Source organism: Bacillus rossius, chromosome 1 (assembly GCF_032445375.1).
Source record: "Bacillus rossius redtenbacheri isolate Brsri chromosome 1, Brsri_v3, whole genome shotgun sequence".
In the NCBI taxonomy this organism is placed as follows: Eukaryota; Metazoa; Arthropoda; class Insecta; order Phasmatodea; family Bacillidae; genus Bacillus; species Bacillus rossius.
In genome coordinates, this window is record NC_086330.1 from 91863677 (window position 1) to 91886317 (window position 22641).

General features: G+C 37.2%; 2 protein-coding genes across 3 annotated transcripts in view; one reads left to right on the forward strand and one right to left on the reverse strand.

Moving 5' to 3' along the window:
• The window catches only part of LOC134539955 (activator of 90 kDa heat shock protein ATPase homolog 1), a 61800-nt gene extending 61206 nt beyond the window's left edge, over positions 1–594 (forward strand). Inside the window, exon 10 of the mRNA XM_063382343.1 lies at positions 203–594. Within this exon, the coding sequence (XP_063238413.1) occupies positions 203–290 (88 nt within the window). The 3' untranslated portion in view covers positions 291–594. The remainder of the gene's footprint in view (positions 1–202) is intronic.
• An 85-nt stretch (positions 595–679) lies between these two features.
• LOC134539911 (GDNF-inducible zinc finger protein 1-like) overlaps positions 680–22641 on the reverse strand; it is a 130719-nt gene continuing 108757 nt past the window's right edge. The window contains exons 6-7 of one of the 2 annotated variants that reach the window (XM_063382287.1): positions 10026–10287; positions 680–9367 (exon numbers count right to left, since the gene is read on the reverse strand). In XM_063382287.1, coding sequence (XP_063238357.1) covers positions 9364–9367; positions 10026–10287 — 266 coding nt within the window. In that variant the 3' untranslated portion in view covers positions 680–9363. Of the gene's footprint in view, positions 9368–10008; positions 10288–22641 lie in introns of both variants that reach the window. The other variant, XM_063382272.1, reaches the window with a different exon arrangement.

Sequence of the window (22641 nt, forward strand, 5' to 3'; positions counted from 1 at the left end):
TAATATGTAGTGACCAAAATAAGGGCAACAATTATTTTTTTTATCTGAAATATCTGGGTATACTGGACAGGATTTATACGTCTATGATTACAGTAGAATGAAAACTTAAAATTCAGCTGTATTTAAAGTTGTATTTTATGAAAATAAAAAAGTGATTTTTTATATTTTTACCCATTTATAACTTGTATAATGTGTATTTCAGTGAACTGGACGTGACCAGAACAAACTGGGAACGGTACTACTGGGATGCGATAAAAAGAAAATTTGGCTTTGGCTCGTTTATCATCTGATGGAATGCCACGTGGAAGTGCCCAGCTGTCGAGCAGTGGAAGTATCGTCGTTAATTTATTCCTGAACCAGAGTAACATGTCAGCCTTGTTACTTGGGCTGCGTCTCTTGGCTGATTCGCTGTTGCCATCGACAACTCTAGCTTGAAGTTAACTTCTGTGCATATTTTCTATGCAAATCTGCAGAAACAAAATGCACATTCTTGGCACCAAAGTGCATAACAAAACAGAGCTCTTACCACTGAAGTGTTTGTCATTGAACATTATGTTGATAGTCATTCGTGAAATAAATTTTCATGTGCTTGTATTTAAGATCACCATTTATTGCATAATTATGTGCTGTTTTTTAATGTGATATTGTGATTTTTAGAACATTGTATGTGTTGATCATGCCCTGTTGAAATTACAACTTGATGTAAAAAAAAATTTATTTTTTCTTTGGAAAGAAACCTATCCTTTACTGTAGCAAAGCTTTATGGATACCCAGGTCTCTTGCTATATGGGGAAGTTAATCCAATCAGTGAAACATAGCATCTACGCAAAAATATTGATCATATGTGCACAGATGTGTGTCTAAAAGAACCAGGGAGCATCTCTGCTGCAGGCCATTGTTCATAGTTTTGGGCAGCCTTCTAGACTGCACTGGCCATGCAGCCTTAACCCCTCTACCTCTGGAATCATGCCCCCACAGGACTGCTGTACTCCACCTCGAACATTTTCAGCCGCCAACGAGACCCTGACATACTGCCTCCCTGGGGAGAGTGTCTAAGCATCTCTGCCTCAACAGGTGTGTTTAGCATTCACTTAAATCACCACCACCATTCATTTAGTACATTGCAACAGCATAACCAACTGTTAATTGGGGCAGTAATACACTATCCCTCAAGATCAATTGGTACATCATGCAAGCTAAGCTGAAATAAGTATGTAATGGGAATTAGTTCTTGATAACCATCATTTAAGCCTGACAGTAAAAGAACATTCCGTAAGCCAGCTTGGTATTTACTTTTGAAATTGCCTTTCACTTTATTTTGTAGTGCCTGTAGATACTTACATGAAAACTTAAGTGTGCCCGACTTTTCCAGGTTTTTCAAGACATTTCCGTATGATTGTAATCGTAGTTGGTAAACTTATTTTGTAAAGTTCATAAACTGCAAATTTGTTCCAGCATATTTGCAACATGACTATCTGATACCGTGTTTTCTCACATAATCGTCACACATTTCAGTCTAAAACCAAGTTTGAACAGTAGGGGTGCGACAATTAAACGGGAAAAAAATTTTTTTGTTAGATAAAGTTATTCATAAAAACAAAACCCATTCATGGAAAGTACGTTTATTTAAAAAGGGAAGTATAAAAGCACACCAAACAATTTAAATTATTAAGTCATACAACAAAAACCTTTCTTCAACTTTAAATAGAAAAACATCTGTGATCCAAATGCAAGCTGAACAAATGTGTAACTACCGTAGTTAACAACACTAAGAATGCGGGCTATCAAATGTAGTTAACTCAGCTCCTGATAGAGAGCGCGCGTTGTATGCAATCGGCGAGATATTGATATTCGGCTACGTGTGCGCGCTCTATACGGGAAGCGACACAACCAAATAGTGTGTGTGCGTCGCATGCACTCGGTGAGATATCGATATTCGGATACGGGCGCGCGCTCTATATGGAAAGCAACATAACCATATATTAATGATTGCAACAAGCGCTGGTTACAGTTATGTATGTGGTACACCGCGGCGATGCTGACAAAAGGATGAAGGTTATAACGTCTAAAAAGTCTTTAAAAGAACCAAATATTAATGATTGCAACAAGCGCTGGCTACAGTTATGTATGCGGTACACCGCGGCGACGCTGACAAAAGGATGAAGGTTATAACTAGTGGTGCACCGATATGACTTTACCGATTACAGATTCGATTACCGATTATGAGAGCAATAATCGGCAGATACCGATTCAGTTACCGATTATAATGAAGAAATTTTTTTTAAGTGTAAGAATGCACACAAAAATTTTTATTCCCATGTGAATTTAATAAAAAGATTAGGTAAAATTGAGAATACAGTTATAATAACAGTATAAAAATGTATAAAATACACTATTAAGTCATTGCAAAGTGTAAATTAAATTAACTTCTATTTAAATATGTTATTGTAAACAACTTGAACTACAGTCTAATAATTGTAATTTACAATGGGTAAGTTTTTGTTGCGGAAAATTAGCATTATTATCGACTATCACATAAGGTTGCATCAATAAATTACCGTTTAACAATGTAAACATGCTGCTTTATTTTGTTCACTTGAGTTTATAGAAAAATGTTTCCACACTTCATTTTTTTCCTCCCTACTCGCCATCTCACTATAATTATATAAAAATGACCAAAAACCAAATCTAGCACATGTTATTTTATTTATGTTGACTGAATATATAAAATTATAAATACTTTTTCACTTTTCACGTCACATACAAATAACACAACAACGGATAACGTTACCAAAGACGCCCATAACGAGTTGGTAAAATGCAGTGATAAACTCTAGAAGGTATCGGGACCACGATTTTGAACTGCTACTACGACTCGAAAAGATAGATTGTCATAGAATCCACTGCAACTGTTTGTGGTATTTTGATTGCGTGACATCTATTTTACGTCTTTGGCTATAGGTAATGAACAAGGCCACTAAACAAACAAAAGACGAAACGTAAATAAACGTGTAGGAAAAATTTATTTTTTATTGTTCGAGGCAATGAGATTTATTAAACTTAACGAAATATCTGTAATTATGATATGACGGAGTTAGATGAATTTTGTAATATATACAAATATTATGGTATTTCGTCCTAAAATCTGTAACAAAACATTACACGGTAAAAACCTACTTAATTACGCCGGGACGTAAATAATCGGCAAAGTAATTGTTAAGATAATTGCCGATTACGATTAATCGGTAAGTACCCATTATCGCCGATTACGATTCATCGGTATCCGCATCGGTGCACCACTAGTTATAACGTCTAAAAAAATCTTTAAAAGATAATTTACACATCAGACAACTTCGTATTTCCGTTACTTATTTAATTAAGTGGTAATGTCCGAATAAATATTGGATTTCTATTTAAAAAAAACATCTTTTATATGGAAAAAATACCCACAGAAAACGCTCGGAATCTAATAGCAGGACCAAAAACATTATGCGACGTTTACGCGAGAGGTTTTTTTTTATCCAAATTTTGACTCCCTAAAATATGGGTGCGACAATTACGCGAGTGCGACCATTATGCGATAAAAGAGGGTAATTTGTATAAGAGATGTCATTTCAGACTTGGCATTAGTTAGCTTAAATACACTTTTTAATTTGTGGTTTAACTATGTGTGTTTATACTTCTAGTAGAACAAATAAATCAACTGTTAAAAATGTACCAAAACATTTTTTTTTTTATATTCATATTTGTAGGCCTACAAACGAACAAACACAGAATTACAAAAAGATTAAAATTAAATTATAATTGCACATTTCAAAGAAATAAAGTTTCTATTTTGTAGGTTTAAAATTCTGAATACATAAGAAGTTTGTAGAATGTACATTATTGCTGATAAGTTTATACATATGACAGCACAGAACAAAAATAAATACTTGTGATAAGTAGGTAAACAAAATCATCATTCACAAATTTTAAGGCTGTTGCTTGGTAATTCATCTTCTGATAGTTGGGCTTCCTTCTGAGTCTATAACATTTATTTTGTTTCTTTACTTGCAATGGTTGATCCATTTTGTGATTATAGCTAGGCTATAGTCACAGTGCACCATGGAAGTTACAAGAATTTTTTCAGATTATTGGTCACATCAATTAGGTACATCGTCAAAATCACCAAAGTATGGTCTCAGTGTACATCACATCATCATGCTATTCTAAGATCAGTGCCTATCGATTAGTCAAAATCGTAGGACACACTATAAGATCTGTTGTGGTTTGTAAATACCATCTTGTCTGTCTTGTTTGCATCGTGACAGAGTTAAAAATTACAGAAGAAAACAAACAAGTTGTCTTCACAAATTTAAAAATTTGTATTTTAACAGCTTGATTTCCCTGACGATAGTAACTCTGGGAGTTAAGTTGAACGTTTATCTACACAAGAAATAAGAAACCTTGATTAAGTCTACCATCTTGAATACCGTATTTACTCGCGTAAAGGCCCCCCTTTTTTCCCCAAATTTTGACTCCAAAAAAGGGGAGGAGGCCTATACGCGAATTTGGAGGAAAAAATAGATTTTTCTTTTCAAGTCGTGCGTCTTTGTTCGAATGAGGTAGGGCGGGGGAGGCAGCGACGCGGCAGGAGGGAGAGAGAGGCATCGACTCCGCAGGGGGGAGAGGCAGCGCTATTACAGGGGGGGGGGAGAGAGGCAGAGGCGTGGCTTAACCTCCCTCCTGCCAGCTAGCCAGCCAACCAGACAATGGAGTGTTAGAATCCTTGACCCACTTCCCCTCTTCTTCTCTGACAACACTCCACATCAACACAGCGGCAGCGCGAGAGTCCAGCTTTCTTTATCTTTATGTCGTTTGAGAAAGAACTAACTGCTTACGTCTGGCATGCCTCACATCGGTCTTACTGAGAACGGACAAACTATAATACCAGTCTCTGTATCACTGCCGCGTACAAAATCACCTCCCGCCGCTCACAATACATGGCTTGTTGTTTGATGCAAGCCAAGCTGCCCTGCCCTCAGATAAACCCAGAAAAACACGGTTTTTAAATTTTTTCTCAAAAATGTTTACAAAACAAGGAGGGGGGCTTATACGCGGGCGGGGCCTTTACGCGAGTAAATACGGTATGTAATTATTATGAAGTTTTGTTCAAACAAAATTGTATTAAATTTTAATCTTTTTAATGCTTATATTTCATTGTCTTAAAAACTTTCTTAAGTAATAGGTATTTCAATCTTTTCATGATAAGTTTTACGGCATTGAAAGCTAAATGTATAGCATGTACTGCATATTTTGTTATAATTGATAACAAATGTGCCATAATTTAAAGTGAAACTGTTGAGAGTAGTGGAGAACTGATTACACTTCCAAGTGTCTGCATGTTATCAATCCACATTGCAACTCTTTCAATGAAATATTCTCTTCTTGGTCGGCCAGGTCACTGGACCTTTACTGAGCAGGCAAGGACTGTCGACGAGTCCCACTCTCTGCTGGGCATAAGTCAACACGTATCACCAGGGGTTGCCTCTTCAACGTGCGTTTCACCAGGAGTTCCACGTTCTTGCTGGAGCAGGCGTGCTCTGCAGTCAAAGCCTGGGATGGGAAATTGTTAACCAATGAAGTGGCCACGCGGGAAAACTTCAGCAGAGAGAGCAGCTCTGCGAGGGAATGTGTGCTGGCAGCACTCGCAGCCAGCTAGAACAAAGCTATGAGCCTTGGAATATTCTTCTTCCTCACTGGTTGCGGTTTAGGGATTGTGCTGTCCGCACTTGCAGTCTTCAACACAAACACACACACATTAATTAATAATATAATACATAAAAAAACTCAAATCCAGCACATTATTAACGGTGGTCATGCGGAATAACAACCTTTCTGGATTGTCAAACGTCAATATATAGTTTTAACAGGAATACCAAGAAAAATTAAGAAATCAGCAAAGTTAATGTGTATGCAATGTATGGACCTCATGAACTACTTGGCAGGTTAAAATGATAACTTTAGATAATCGAAGCTGTGAACACTAAGCTGACTGAATTGGAGTTTGGAATTTGCTGTTTGATTTGCAGTTACTAATATCTGACTAAATGCACAAAAAAATGTTCATTTCTGTCGAAAAATAACACAGTACAAGTATTTAGTAATTTATTTTAACTTATTTTTTATTTAAAAACATTTTAAAACAGCACAAAAACTGACTAATGATATAACATGAAACATACACATTTTCTTTGATAACAAATATTTTCACCACAAAACAATTTACTATTACTGGATGTTCCGCAAAAAATACAATACTACATAATAAAAATAACAGAGTATTAAATTACTTCTTTAGGACTGGTTTCACATTTAAAAATACAATTAAAATAGTATGCCTGATAATTATTACTGTCAGAATACAATTACAAGGTGTAAAGATTTTTTCTTAATTTTATTTATATTATTTACTTAACACTTGTAGCATGTGTGCTACAGCCTCTACCTTTGATAATGTTTATGTTGATAGAAATGGTTAACTTATTTTATTAACCTTTTTGGATGCACTGGTAATAAGAGTTATTTTGGATTTAAGTTGGTTATATTTTGTTTTTAAAAAGGAAATTGTAATTCTTGTTTAGTCTTATTATTTTTATTTTAAGATTTTAAGTTATTAAATTGGTCTGGAACGTTCAAGGACACTACCGAATATTTTGGTAATCGCTGCGCTAGGTGGCGCGCGAGCAGAACAGCTGAGTGTGTAACGTCAGGGGAGACTGGCGAGCGGCAGTCGCCTGGTGGGCCCGGGCGGGCGCGGACGTGAGTTAAACGCGGGTTGGCCATGGTGATGGTTCCACATCGAAGTGACTTGCCGGTCGAACATCTGAATATGAGTGTTCCTTTTGAATATGAACGGGGTTCATATATATATATATATATATATATATATATATATATATATATATATATATATATATATATATATCTCTGTGTGTGTGTGTGTGTGTATGTATATATATATATGTATGTATGTGTGTGTGTGTGTATGTATATATGTGTGTATGTATATGTATGTATGTATGTATGTATATATATATGTATATATATATATATATATAGAACGCGTTGGTACGATGAAACGTGAGTGGTTGGTGAGGCGTGTGTGAATGTCGCGAGGATTTTCCAAGGATGAATTATGTGCGCCAAACAAAACTCCAAGACGGTACGGCGTGATATCCGTACAATTACCCGCAGCTACGGTAACGTGTAATGGCAAGGGTTTGCCATTAAAAACACTCGTGAGCAAACGAGTGTATTTGGTGACCGGACATCTCAACGTCAAAAAAGCAAGTAAGTGCCAGCCGTGCCACTGCCCCGTTGACCCCTTTGACCCCTGGTGCGAAACTATAATCTGTGGATTTTTGAGATTTAAATTAACGGACTAATAACACTGAAACTGGGATTTTACGTTCAGCGTGTTAACCCAATGCCTGCCAGACGTGGAAGAAAAAAAGGCGTCGACCGTTAGAGAATGACTTAACTGAGAAGGCTTGTTAACCCATAATTTGTAATTTGTTAATTTTTGATATTTTGATTTGGATGCTAATGTGTGTCAAATTTTTGCTAGATTTCGCCTATTTTATGGTAAATTCTGTTAATTGGTATTTACAGTAGTACTACGCCCGGTGCGTATTTATATTTGTATTTGTATTAATATGTTCTTATATATTTTTAAGCCTTTTGGGTAGTTACATTTGATTTTTTGGAGCTCCGAAGTATATGATCCAAATTATACCTTTTTGGGGGATTTGTTAAAGTATTTTTTTTTAGTATTATTATATAGCTTTTTTATTAGTAGTAATAGGGTATGTATTTTATGATGTATGCGCTGATTTGTGATTAAACGATTTTGTGGTATATTTATATATATATTTATTAAATGTTGCCATATACTTTTTGCGTCTTTTTAACTTGCTGCCTCCTCTCACTGTTCGCAATCTTATTAGTATTTTTTGAGCCTGCCATTAGTTTGGGTTTTAATATTTTTTTGGGTTTACCTGCGCTCGCAGTACGGGGCAATATAGGAGTTTACTGTGTCGCGGGTTGCGGAAGTTGTTTGGTTTGGCCGGGGTTTAGGGCCAAACTTTACACACTGTGATAACACAAGGCAACATAGACTACCGCACAGTGTTCGTAACACACTGTACAAGTTTGAGAATATAAAATTGTATGATATTTTTTCAAATGCATTATGTAAGATCATAAGGCTAAAATGTACAGTCAAATGACATGGCTTGTTCTAAGGTTTTACTGCATAATCAAGCCGCCTGCTCTTTGGCAATGATGCACGGTTAATTTTTCGAAAAAGGTATTTACAGTGAAGAAGTTATAAAGTAACTACTGCTAAAACAAATTACAGTAACTATATTAGCATAGTACATATACATTCAGACACATGCATGTAAATATTTATGTTCTTCAATAACAAATGACAAAGTTAGGGGCTGGTGGTAACCTTGATCTTTGGTTAGGGCAGTCCGCGTCTGTTGAATCAATAGCCTTCATCCCACAAATTGGTAAGGCAATATTGCTAGGGTCTCAGAAAGGTAGGCAGAGCTCCCGTACTGCACTCATAACCAAGCTTGCCCGTGGCCGGTATCGCTTCAGCCTCCAGTGCTGTGGCAGGACCACAAGCCAATCACCGAGATGTGCCCAGCCACCAGGCAGTGCAAACTCTAGTAGACAACTGAAGTTTATAGCAGACTACCAAACACTTCTGAAACTAATATTTTACTATTACACAAGTCCTACCCTAAGAACTAGACACACACCTCCATTATCACTATAGAGACATGAGACTTTTGTCATACAACTGACAAACAACTTTTTATTTTTACAATGGTTGATCAAAGAACGCCAAGATAAATTACTAAAGTACACGATACATTGGGCAAAGGAAAGAAACGTCCAATTAATTCATGCAGCAGTAATAAATGAACAGGTCACACAGGCAAGATCTGTGCTAATGCAAGGTGCGTAGCATCTCTTGGAGTTGCGAAGGAACTCCTTGGAAGTGAACCACTGCCGCACAGTACCGTGAGTAGTGGGGAGGCAAGGGAGAGAAGCTATTGGAGCCCGAGGATGTGCTGCCAAGCAAGGCGCCGCCTCAGCTTCTCTGTGTGCGGGCCGTGGTTGTGGACATTGCCCGAGCGTGCAGCCATCAGCACGCTCCCGACGGTGATCACGCGTGCACGGCACTTGTGCTTGTTACAGTCTGTGCACCTCCACGCTGTCCTCTGGCCATTGGTGGTGTCCACGCAGTACAAGAAGTCTCTGTGCACCAGCTGCTGGTTGCCCTTAGCGCTCGGGACTAACAGGAACTCACCTGCGAACAGAACAGCTGTATGTAGAAGCAGGGTTCAGCCACTTTCAGAAACATCCACCAATTTATGGACAACTAATATAGTCACAAACACATATGTTTGTGATGTGGTGAACCAGCAATTTCACCAAAAGACCTACTGATATGTTTACAAGGAAATACAAAAATATGCAGTATGGAGCAAGCTATAATTTCAATTCTACTACCAACATGTCACAAGAATTCAGAAAATCACCAAAATTGTCCATTACCTTCTTAAGGTTGTATGTACATTGAAGATTTTATGAATACAAAAAACTTTAAAAAATAAATTTAATAGCAAAACTAGAAAGTAACTAGAATATTATAGAGTAGCGGTCTGATGTCCTATCATAAACAGAAATCTTTCTTTGCAACCTGCTTTGTTCAAGAAAAGAGGATACGCAAGTTTTAAACCAAAAGAAATGGTTTTCTGTTCTTTTCTAGTGGCAGGTGGTAATATTTAAAAAAAAAAAATATGTAGCATAATCTGGCAGGATTTAGTTGTGTTGTGCCACCTGGCACAGTGTAGCCACCCAAGTGAAGAGTGTCCCTCGGTAAGTTGTTAACCATGGATGCTTCAACGTCTGCTATCGTCCACGTCTTCAAAGCTAGCACTCGTGAACCTGTCTATGTCGCCTGCCTTGCAGACTTCTGCTCCTTGAGCTGCTCCCACAGCATCCTCTTCTTGATCTTGTCGCGGTGGCACTCGTGGTTGTGGCCGACGCGGGGCTGATTGGTGACGTCGCCCTCGACAGTCGACACGCGGGCCTGGCACCGGTGCTTGCGGAAGTCAGTACACCTCCAGAACGCGCGGCCAGCAGCCATGCGGTCGAGGCAGTACAGGTAGTTGTCGTGGACCAGTTGGTGCTTGCCCTGAGCGCTCAGAACAAACCTCGGCAGGCCTGCACCAAACAAGCACCGGTCAGCACTACGCGCTCTCCACAGGTGGCCATCAGGCATAGTGTGTCTAGATCTGGAGAACACCTTCTCCATGCACCAACAATATGTTAGCACGTGGCAGGGCACGCCAACCCTCCAGTGGCCGGGAGGGGCTCCCAGTGTACCTCAACCTGCTTCCAATAAGTACATTAGCATAAGTCAGACACATAAGTTATAAATAATTCATATACATACTTATCTACACTAAATGGTCTAAATATACATTGTAGCATAGCATAATTCCTGCTACTGTTAACTGTTAACTGAGAATATTTTATGTTGTTGACATTTTCTTAATGTTTCATAATTAATTTATCCTCATGTTTCTTCTATTATGCATAGGCATTTAAGGTATTTTTTGTGCTTAAATATTAATTATTAATTTTGGTTATGTTGTACATAAAGATGAAACTTTTTATTAAGTTTTTACTATAATTTGTTTGGTCAGTTAAAATTAATATGTCTATTAATTATGTTTTTACAATTATAAAGCATATTCTGATTAGTGAGGCGATAAAATTCAAGAAGGTTTAAAAAGAAAGGAAAACACGGACATGACACACTGTTGCCAGTTTGTTATTTTTCACGCCAAAGTTAGTGCATTGTTGGGAAAACCCAACACGTAGGTGCACAGCTGCGCAGCAATGGACTAGAACTTTCACTGGATGCTACCTCGCCAGCTAATCAGAACGAAACTTAAGGTGGTGTGATGCATCTTTCCAGGCTTTCTGAGAACGATGATTTCCAGAATTAATTCCTATATGGTCATGATTCTTATTCTGTATTGTGATTGGTCAGTTTAAACATGGGGTGGCCTTCCCTTTGTTTTCTCCTTTGTAAGGGAAGGCAACTGCATGATGCAAATTAGTTGTCACTCGATTGTCGCCGCATGCGGTCACGTCGTCTGCAGCTCACAAAAATTAATTAAGATTTGATGAATGGATAATTTCACGCCTGCTGATTGGGGTCAAGGTTACTTCCAATGTTTTCCATGAGCAAAAATACTTTTTGTGGTTAAGTGAATTTTAATGCTCAGGAATCCTTTCGCTCAACTTATTCCACCAAGTGAAACCTTCCTCCTTGGCCAAAACAGATATTTTTTTGTTCAAAGAACATGTAGAAAAAAGTTTGCATGGTACACAAAACAAAGCATTTTTTGATTGACTGCATGCTAGCCATGTTCAGTGTACTTTTAGGCCACCAGGCAAAGTTGTGGTGAACCAGTCTTTGGTTAAATTTCTTCCATCTCTTGAGGTGTTACATAAATCAGGCTCTATCTTCCTCTTGTTCAATAATCCTGATACTATAAAGCACCTTTCTGCATTCGAAAAAGCTGCAAGTCACCTGGGTCTCTGAAATCAAAATGAAAAGCAGGCTCATCCTGAATGAAGTTTTTTGTCGGAATTGTAGAACCTGAAAAAAATGCCTTTGATGTTCCAACGTTAGTCGTAAAATGCTGTTCACATGCAGTGCATGGTTGGAACTCATCCTCAGAGATGCCTTGCATTGCTGGAATTTGAAGTTCTTCCTAATGGCTTCTTGCTGCCTCAATCTCTGTTCCAGTTACACATACCTCTTGAACTGAGTGTTCTTCAGAATCATTACTGCTACTGCTGCCATATACAAAACAAAACCAAAATAATTATACATATTTGATAAATGAATATGCAACTTATGTGTAGGCTATTGCTATGCTATTTTAAAATTAGAATTTGAACGAATTTCCTGCATGGCTGTATATTAGAATAGTATTAAATGAGCACTAATAATAAGATAGGTAGTGTGTTCAACAGTAAAATAAAATAGGTTGTTTTTCAAACGAATAGAAATTATGGTCTTTTTTCTAGATATATAAAAGTGAATCATATTAGGTAGATTTCAAAGAAATACTCAAAACCATCATCAACACAAAAGTTTGTACACACACACACACACATATCACATATTTATGGACATGATAACTGCTGTAATTTTTCACAAATCACTTCAAAACTGATACATAAAATATAAACATTGAAAATCTCAGTCTAGTACATTAATGGGCAATATCCGACCAAAAAGGTAGCAAGGGGTAAGGTTGTTTTAAAAACAGAAAAATTGCTATAACTCCCATAATATGATGAATATCACATCCGTTTGAACGCATTATAACTCGTAGGAGTAATACCAAAAACCTTTGTCTAAAAACATTTTTGATACAATCAATCATAACTGCAAGGACTGGAAAAAACAAGGGTTGGAGGACAACAAATATCTGTTCGTAGGCACACCATTGAATTAGTTCAAAGTGTTTGTAAATTTTAAAAATTTTTTATTTAAAACTTTTATTTGAAACAATTTTTGATAATTAATTACAACATTTATATGAAACAATTTTTGATAATACAACCCTTTATTGCAAAGGGTTGAAAAAACCTGAGGATGGAATAAGAAATAAAATAAAACTTTCCTATCATGTACACTACTGAATCCATTTTTTTCTTATTTTTGTTAAATTTCTAAATATTGTCTAAAACTATTGTTAAAATACATTTTTATCTAACCAATCATTACTGCAAGGGATTATCCGTGACCCTATTAACTGGGCATTCGGTTAACCAGGTTATCAATTAAAATTAAACATACTTTTTGGGGTGTATTTCGTTAAATTGCATGTCCCTATGTATATCAAATTGTAAATATAATTCATATTTTTCATTGAAACTGTCTTTTAGGTCATTACAAATAGTTTCATTAATACATATTTTTAAAAATTTATAATTAGTGTCAGTAATACTAGTACATTTGTTTTGTATAAATTACTTATGAAATTTTGCTGTATTGTACATACATTCTAAATACATTTGAATTCAATTATTCAAGATTTTCGCTTATCCGTACTGGCCTTCCCCGTATTATCCCGGTAAATTAAGGTTCTGTACTATCAAATTAGTTATAATTTATTGTATAAATCTTAAACTTCATCTAAAACTTTGGCTGAAATAATTTATAATGAAACGAATTACTACTGTAAAAACTTAGGTTGAAATTTAAAAAAACTGAAACTTCCATAGTATCAAATTTGTATGAATTTATTTTAAACCCTCTTAATATTATCTTAAATTTGGTCCAAAACACATTTTTATATGACCACATTATTAGTGCAAGGGATGAAAAAAGTGTTTGAAGGTCAAAAAATTTGAATAATTACCTTTGTTGGAATATAATATGAAATTTGTTCTAAGCTATCCAATACTGGATACATAGAGTTAGAAATATTCGTAATATTTTTGCTGCATGGAATATGAGCACATATTTAATAAATAATTTTGAAATATTAGAAAACATAAATATGTTATATACATTAAGTACAAAAAATGTTCTAGAAATTTATAAGTTTCCAAAAAATTTCCAGAATAAATATACACTTCAAAATCTACCTACACCTGTAGGCTGTATGAAAAGATATTCCCGGGCTGTGGTTGTGATCAGCTGAGAGTTCAGACTCATTGGACGGGGCGGGGCGGGGGTGAGAACTGTCATGACTTTCCAAGGTTAGATGGGGATTTCCCTCCATGGTTCCCACAGAGGAACGACAGTGTTGCCAGGCGTACATCTAAAATGTATTTGTACCATAATTGAGTGGTATGTACTTTACTCCAGCTTGCTGTCCTGCATTACATGTATATGCCAACACCACAAGTAAATATGTTTAAATGTGTTGTGTTGTACATTTATTAATTATTTACGAGGGTTATTTTTTTTTCAACCTCCGATCGGCTATAATAAAAAAACGGGAATAAATTGGGAAATTATTTTAATGTCAAAAGAAACATACATCTTTACTCTATTTTTCCACATAATCACCGTGCAGATTGAGGCATTTGTCGTACCGATGCACCAGCTTTCCAATACCCTCTGCATAAAATGATGCCTCCTGCCTTATCAGCCACGTTTTAACAGTGCCCTGCAGTGTGATTACAGTTTCATTTCTCCATAGCATGCCCATTAATCGATACCCTAATCGCTCGTACACGAATCGACACGTCTCGTAGTGTTTACCCCCTTCCACCAACCATGTGGAGCGGCCAACTCACACCTCAGTTGTGTTTGATCACCCTCCTTACAGTCCGGATTTGGCACCGAGTGACTATCACCTTTTCCCCACGTTGAAAAAGTGGCTTGGAGGACGATGCTTCAACACCAATGATGAACTGCAGAGCACTGTTAAAACGTGGCTGAATAGGCAGGAGGCATCATTTTATGCAGAAGGTATTGGAAAGCTGGTGCATCGGTACGACAAATGCCTCAATCTGCACGGTGATTATGTGGAAAAATAGAGTAAAGATGTACATTTCTTTTGACATTAAAATAATTTCCCAATTCATTCCCGTTTTTTTATTACAGCCGATCAGAGGTTGAAAAAAAAAACCTCGTATTAACAACCATATGTCGTATGTATTTCAATTTTAAGTTATGTTATGTTATGTCAAGCTTATGACCAGTGAAGTAAATGATCATTGTTTTCCAGTATACCCATTTTGTTTTTAACTGACCCCAAGGTATAAATTAATTGCAGCAACTAAGGATAACTTTCAATAGGTGCAAATTTTAATGACTAGAAACATTCTGTTACATAACACAAAATTCAAATATCACAAATTTCTTACAAGTTTTTCCCTTAATAATTAATAGCATAATTAAAAACCCTTTAGACCCTCGTCTCATTTTTTTTACCTCTAAGCAAAATGCTGAAAATGAATTATTTCCTGTTGTTTATATAAGATTTCTAAGACCACTATAGAAATCAATCTTTTGTGTGTAACACACAAGGTCCTGGTACAGCCATGGGGAGAAAACTGCTAAAGGACATCGGGGCAGTGAGTTTTGGTTTAGAATGCCCCATTTTTTCCCGTTCGTTTCCAATTTCTCTGTGGGACCAACTTATCACTGATAGCAAGCCAATCTCAGCATTCCTGTCATATTCTTTACTTTTACTTTTTAAGATATCTAAGTCATTTAAAATTTGATTGGTCAATTTTTTTAAAACTGTAAAACAATATTTCAACTTGAATTGTGTTTTTAATATTGATAAGTGTAGTTACAACATTTTTGTTATATTGATGATTTGTAGATATTTACACTTTTCCATTGTGGTGTTTTTGATTAACCGTTTGTTTGAAAGTAATCTTTATTAACTCTTAAGATTTTTAGAGATAAATGTCCGCTCAAAATGGATATGAACAAAAACTGTAGCAGTTCCAAATCTGAGCTAAGATTGTTTTCCATTTCCCAGACTCATGCAGAAAAATCTAGGTTATTAATGAATGTGTCTTAAGGCCTGGCCACAATCAACATACACACAACACAGCAAAATACATAACAGTTGAACTCCATGTAATTTAATCTGACTGGCTACAATTGCACATTGCAATAAGTATTTACACCAACCCAGAAATAGTATTACGTGGAGTTCACTTTAGGGTTAACTCTTACTAATACTTTGTTATTATTAAAACCGTGATCTTTTTTCAGCCAATCTAAAGCTCTGAACATTCTATGACATCATTTGAGAACTTTATTTAATAAATAAGAAAATGTGTGTGTTGACTATATTGTGCCAAACATTTTCTTATGTTAATTATACATTTATACAAAGAAGAAAATAACTATTTTGGCTTTTAATTTTACAATTTATGCTATTATGGAATTTATTCTGTTGAATGTTGATAGGTACTAATTTTTCCCTAATAATTGCGCACTACCAACTACAGCAACATTTTTTTAATGGCAAAAAAATATATATAATAAAGTTTGCATTACATTCCAGGTTGGTCTGGCAATACAACCCAGAAACATAACAAATCACTTTAATCACTTGAAAAGTTTGTTTATATACAATGATTTTGAGGTATGAGTTTTTAAGTTCGTACAGTTGCCAACATTGACGATAAATTATTCCCTTAGGTATTATGTAGTTTCATTAAAAAAAATGAGAGTTCAAGGCAGACTTTTATTATTATTCCTCAAAACAAAAATTAAGTAAATCATAACTTACAGTTTCAGATGATTTATCGCATATTCAATGTATCGAGTCACTCGATTAACCAAAAAATATTTCAAATCCCTTTAATTTAATTTTAAGTTACAAATCCCAAAAAATTAATAAAATAGTCGGCCTGGCCCCTACTATCAGGCGTGAAGTTAGCTATATGTTACTTTACTTCACTGTGTCTGGCAAGCTGCCGACAACGCGGCCGCAGGTAGTGACGATAGAGAGACAACCAACTTGCACCAAGCAGCCACCTTCCTTTAAAAAACCAGAAACAAAGGGAGGCAACTCCGTAAGCCAACTGACCAATCACAACACAGTATTCAGTACTTGATCATATAGGGAAAAATACTGGAAAAATGTTTTTCTTTAACAGTCACACCACCTTAAAGGCTCGCTCTGATTGGCTGGTTAGGCAGCGCCCAGCGAAAGTTCCAGTCTATTGCTGTGCTGTGCAGTCATGGCCCCATGTGCTGGGTTTTTCCAACAACGCACTAACTTGATGCATGAAAATGACTTGCTGCAACAGTGTCGCGCCTGTCTTCCTTTCTTTAGAAACCTTCTAGAATTTTTTAGAAAGTTACAGTCTTACTACCCAGAATATGCTTTAAAATTTGACAGAACTTAATTAATATACATGTTGATTTTAAGTGATTAAGTAAATTACAATGAAACAAATAATAAAACACACTACATTCAGCTTTATATAAAACATAACCCAAATTAATAATAATAAATATTAATGCACAAACACATACTTAAATGCCTATGCATAATAAAAGAAACACAGTACAAAATAATTATGAAACATTTAGAAAACATCAACATAAAACATTTTCAGTCAAACTGTTATTGATAGTAGGGGGCAGAAATCCTGTAATGTTACAATTGTAGGATGACTTCAACCAAAGTATAAATTTTTGCTCTATCAGTGTGGTTATATAGAATATGGTACACATATTATTCTATTGTTCTTATTATTTCTTATAGTTTCACCAAATCAATGTTAAAACTTCATTGTAATTATAATGTAATTGTATATTTTGTATTGCTTACATTTTATTATGTAATACATATACACATATATACATTTACACATATATACATATACACACATACACAGTGTAAACTCTTTATAACGTCACTCGATTTAACGACAAACTCCTTAAAACGTCGAAATTGTTTGACTTTGGTTGGTTTACCTTGTTTTCTATACAATAATACACTCTATATAGCGTCACGCTCACTCTATTTAACGACAACAATATGGTATTTGTAGTATAGATGAATTAGCAAGTGGGTTTTCCGATGTTGGCGACTCGGAGTCTGGGAAGATGGCGGACATGTGCAGTACATAACATTGGCGACGAGGTGGTTTTTTTATAATAAGTTCGTGGTTTCTCGGAAGAATGGCTTCGTTTGGACGTATGGACGAGTTCGATGAACGTTCAGATACAATAGGGACGTATTTGAAGAGGTTACGGCACTACTTTGACGCGAATTCGGTGCCAGAGAGGAAACAGGTGGCGGTGTTGTTGTCTGTGATCGGGAAGACGACGTTCGGGGTTTTGTGTGATTTGGTGTCTCCAAGTGAACCGGGAGATAAGTCGTTCGTAGAGCTAGAAGAAATATTGAAAACTCATTATAGCCCAAAGACACTCGTGATTGCAGAACGGTTCAAATTCCATGGGCGTATCCAAAAAGGAAATGAATCAATATCCGAGTTCTCAGTAGCCATTAAGCACTTAGCACAAACATGCAATTTTGGCGCGTTTTTGCCGGAGGCTTTGCGGGACCAATTTGTTAGCGGCCTGCGCAGTTCAAATATCCAACAAAAGTTAATTGAAGCAGAATACACGTTGGACCAGGCCTATGCATTGGCAACGACACTGGAGCAAGCGGAAAAACAACAGCAACTGTTCCATGTTCCTCAAAGTCACAACAACAATTCCGGGCCTCAGGCATCGTCGGAAGAAGTGTATAAAGTGCGGGTGCAACAAAAACATCAGCCGGGGACGGGAGCATTTGGAACTAGTGTTGGTCAACGGGAATGCTATCGGTGTGGTAGTAGGGAGCATATAGCGGTAGCGTGCCCATACTCACAATACAAGTGCCACACCTGTTCAAAGGTAGGACATTTGGCTAAGAAATGTCGCAAGCAGAAGGTGGCCGCAGTGTGGGGGGTGGCAAAACAAGACTCAAGGGTGCCCATTGAGGGGAACAGAGGGGGTGATGGCCATAGCAAGGAAGTGATGGAGTTGTTTAACGTACAGCACCCGGAGGGGGTGGCTTCAGTGGGGTACCAGGTACTGGTTAGGGTGGAAGGTAAACCACTGGTGATGCAAGTGGATACCGGATCGGCAGTAACGTTGGTGTCAAATGAAACATACTTAGCAAACTGGCCAAACTTGCAGTTAAGTAAATCGAAGGTCAAGCTGCGGACATATTTTGGGGATGACCTACCAGTGAAAGGGGGTGCTCAAGTGGAAGTGGAATATAAGGAACAGAGGAGCAGACTTCAGCTATTAGTGGTGGACTCGGGTCAACAGCGGCTTCCATCACTATTGGGAAGGGATTGGCTCGGTCATATTCAGTTGGACTGGAACAGTATTTGTGCAGTGAGTGTTAGCCAGATACATCTGGGGCGGGTACAGGAGGAAGTGCTAAGGGGGCTTCTGGATAAGTATGCGGGAATATTTAGTGGGGCGTTTGGAGAAATTAAAAATTTTGTGGCTAATTTTACACTCAAGGAGGGGGCCTCACCAGTTTTCCTCAAGGCAAGGACGGTACCATTTGCACTTCGAGACAAGGTGGACAAGGAGCTGCAGAATTTGGAGAAACAGCACATACTGGACAAAGTGGAATACAGCAGCTGGGCGAGCCCACTGGTCATTGTCCCAAAGGCGAACGGCGAGGTAAGAATTTGTGCAGATTTTAAGGGGACTGTGAACCCTAGAATTGAACTAACACGCCAGCCACTCCCAGGCATTGATGATGTGTTTGCATCCGTAGCTAATGGTAGGGTGTTTAGTGTACTGGATCTGTCTAATGCATACCAGCAGTTGGTCGTGGGGAAGGAATCACAGGAATTGGTGACAGTGAACACCCATAGGGGCCTGTATAGATACCGTAGGATGCCGTTCGGCTTGTCGAGTGCTCCTGGTATATTTCAAGCGGTGATAGAGCAGATGTTACAGGGTATTCCAGGAGTGGTGGCGTATCTCGATGACATTCTGATTACGGGGGGTTCAGTGGAGGAGGGGTTGGAGCGACTAGAAGCAGTGTTGGCGAGGTTGCAAGAACAGGGTGTACAGGTTAAGAAACAAAAATGCCATTTCTTGAAGGAAGAAGTTCAATTTTTGGGGTATGTTATAAGTAGGGAAGGTATTCGGCCAGCGGGCGATCTACAAGAGGCAATTAAAAAGGCACCGGTACCTACCACGGTGACACAGTTGAAGGCGTATTTAGGCTTAATCAATTTCTATGCCAGATTTGTTCAGGGAATGTCAGGCAAGCTGAAACCGCTGTACAATTTATTGGCAGAAGGAGCAGCATGGACATGGGATGCCAACTGTCAACAAATTTTTGAGGAAAGTAAGGAATGGATACTTCAGGCTCCAGTGTTAGTGCCCTTTGACCCGCAGAAACCACTAATTGTAGCTAGTGATGCCTCACAATATGGAGTGGGTGCAGTATTGTCGCACAGGATGCCAGATGGCACAGAACGGCCAATTTGCTTTGCGTCTAAAACCCTGTCCAAGGCGGAGCAGGGTTATTGCCAATTGCAGAAGGAGGCGTTGAGCATCATCTTTGCAGTACAGGGGCCCTATTCTTGACGCTGCCGGAATAATTCCGGTAGCGGAATGATCCGCAAGTTTCAACCCGCTAGACAGCTAAATGTCTATTCTTGAAACTGCTACTGCTGCTACCGGAATCAACATTGTCGGGTTTATGAAATGTCTTTATGGAAGTGTGGCAACGTTCACTATTGTGTTGACGTCACTGGTAGAAGGCCAATCACAACGAGGGAAGGACCATTTATTATTAAAAGTTAAATTTTTTCTTTATACTTGTATCTTTTCTCTGGATGATGGACGTGGAGGTTATGTAATATGTATAATAAATACAAAACTAATAATTAAAAATTAATGGTATGGCTTATATGAAAAAAAATCGGGGAAATATATTGTGTTATGAAATGAACAACTTTATTTAATGTTAGAAAAAGTACTACAAACATACAAATATTTGCGAAAATATTTACAAATTCATGTGTTTTTTTAAATTAAAATTTACAATAATTCTTATCCCTTAAAAGTACTCGTTTTTTAGTTTATTGTTTCTGCTTACTTGATAGAATTTAAAATTCTTATCACTTAAAAGTAATCGTTTCTTAGTTTGTTTCTGCTTACTTTGCCGCAACTTTTTATGTTAGTGTAAAATTTGAGGTAAAAATAAATTGTATGCGGTGTTTCTTGATTCAGCAAACAATTGTGAATGTGCACATTAACTGCAAGTCAATACAAAATTATAAAATTTTATGAACATCATCTGGCAATTATATCAGGGTGCGGGGGGAAATGGGTAAAAGTTTCGTATTGCGTATCCAAGTTAACATGTGATCCTGTTGGCATGATCCTGTACACCTGATCCTGTGGTACATGATGCTTATTTTTTTAGCAGTGGGCAGGCGCGTAGCGCCGACGCATTTCGCGCGACAGCGCGAAATGTGAAGTTATTTATCATATATGTAATTTATTTTTTACATCAGGTTTCGCGCTGTCGCGCGAAACAAGTCGGGGCTACACGCCTTCCCACTGATAAAAAAGATAAGCATCATATAACACAGGATCAGGTGTACAGGATTATGCCATTAGAATCAAAGGTATATCTGGATACACCTGGATAAGCAATACAGAACTTTTACTAAAGTTTGTTATTTTTTGGTGTAGGGGCTTCTTTAAAACAATCTTATGAATTTATCAACAAAATCTTTCAACTAGGCCTATATCTTCTTTCATCATTTATTTAATAATACTTGTGTGGGTTTTCATCGGTGTGTGTTGTTTTCAATCATATTATTTGCGGGGTAGGAATGTTGGCTCTGTTTGCAAGATAGGGAAGGGTAAATAGAATAACCTTTATTTTCACAATCACTTATCACTGTGGGAAATTCTTATATAAATGGACTCATTTCGAGTACTTTTCAATTCCGGGATGGATGTACTTTTAACGAATACATGTGCATAATCTAACTACCACTATAGTTTTGTTCCATCAAAACATGACACACGATTGCAATATTTGGTGTCAAAAACGAATTAGGTAATATGGAAACTATGTTACCGGTATTGTATTTATCACAATATACGTCAAATAAAACACAAATTTATACACAGCAAAAATTTCAATGTTTTTAATACTAAGTAGGTACCATATTAAGTACTTAATGGAAGATGGTAAATATAACTTTCGTAACGTAATATTTAAATACCTGCCATTGCAAATCACACAAACAAATGTAATAATACTTAAAACATTAAATATTAGTTAAATTGTTACAAAAGTTTTCTCGCCACGCACACAGGAATTTTAAGGTTGAAAGCATCACATGGCGTATTTTTATCTGAATAATCACATAACATAATGAGGCGAATAAGTTATTTCTGGTTTTAAATGAAGTAATCTAATATAAGTATATAAACACACGCATTATTAAACGAGATATGTAGCTAACCTAAACTAACCAAACATACAAACGATTTAAATATTTTTCAGAACCATAACAGACTCCATTTTGGACAAATCATGGTTTCAAAGAATAAAAAACGCTCAAATCTCTACCGGAATTGTGATTCCGCCAGCTCACGAGGTGGCGGAATTAATCCGGTAGATTGTGACGTAATTCCGATACAAAATTCCGCTAGCGAGTGTTCAAGAATAGGGTTTAGCAAATTTCTGGTGGAATCAAGTAATTCCGCTAGCGGAATTCTTCCAGCAGCGTCAAGAATAGGGCCCCAGAAGTTCCACAAATACTTATACGGTCACCATTTCACGCTGTATACGGATCATCGCCCGTTGACAACGATTTTTGGACCAAAGAAGGCAGTTCCATCTTTGGCCGCAGCCCGGTTACAGAGGTGGGCTCTTCTCCTGACGACCTATAACTATTCCATAGAATACAAAAAAGGAGAAGACATGGGTAATGCGGATGCTTTGTCAAGGTTACCACTGGCCTACGAGCAGTCAGTGGAACAAACAGTTTTCCTGGTACAACGGGACATCC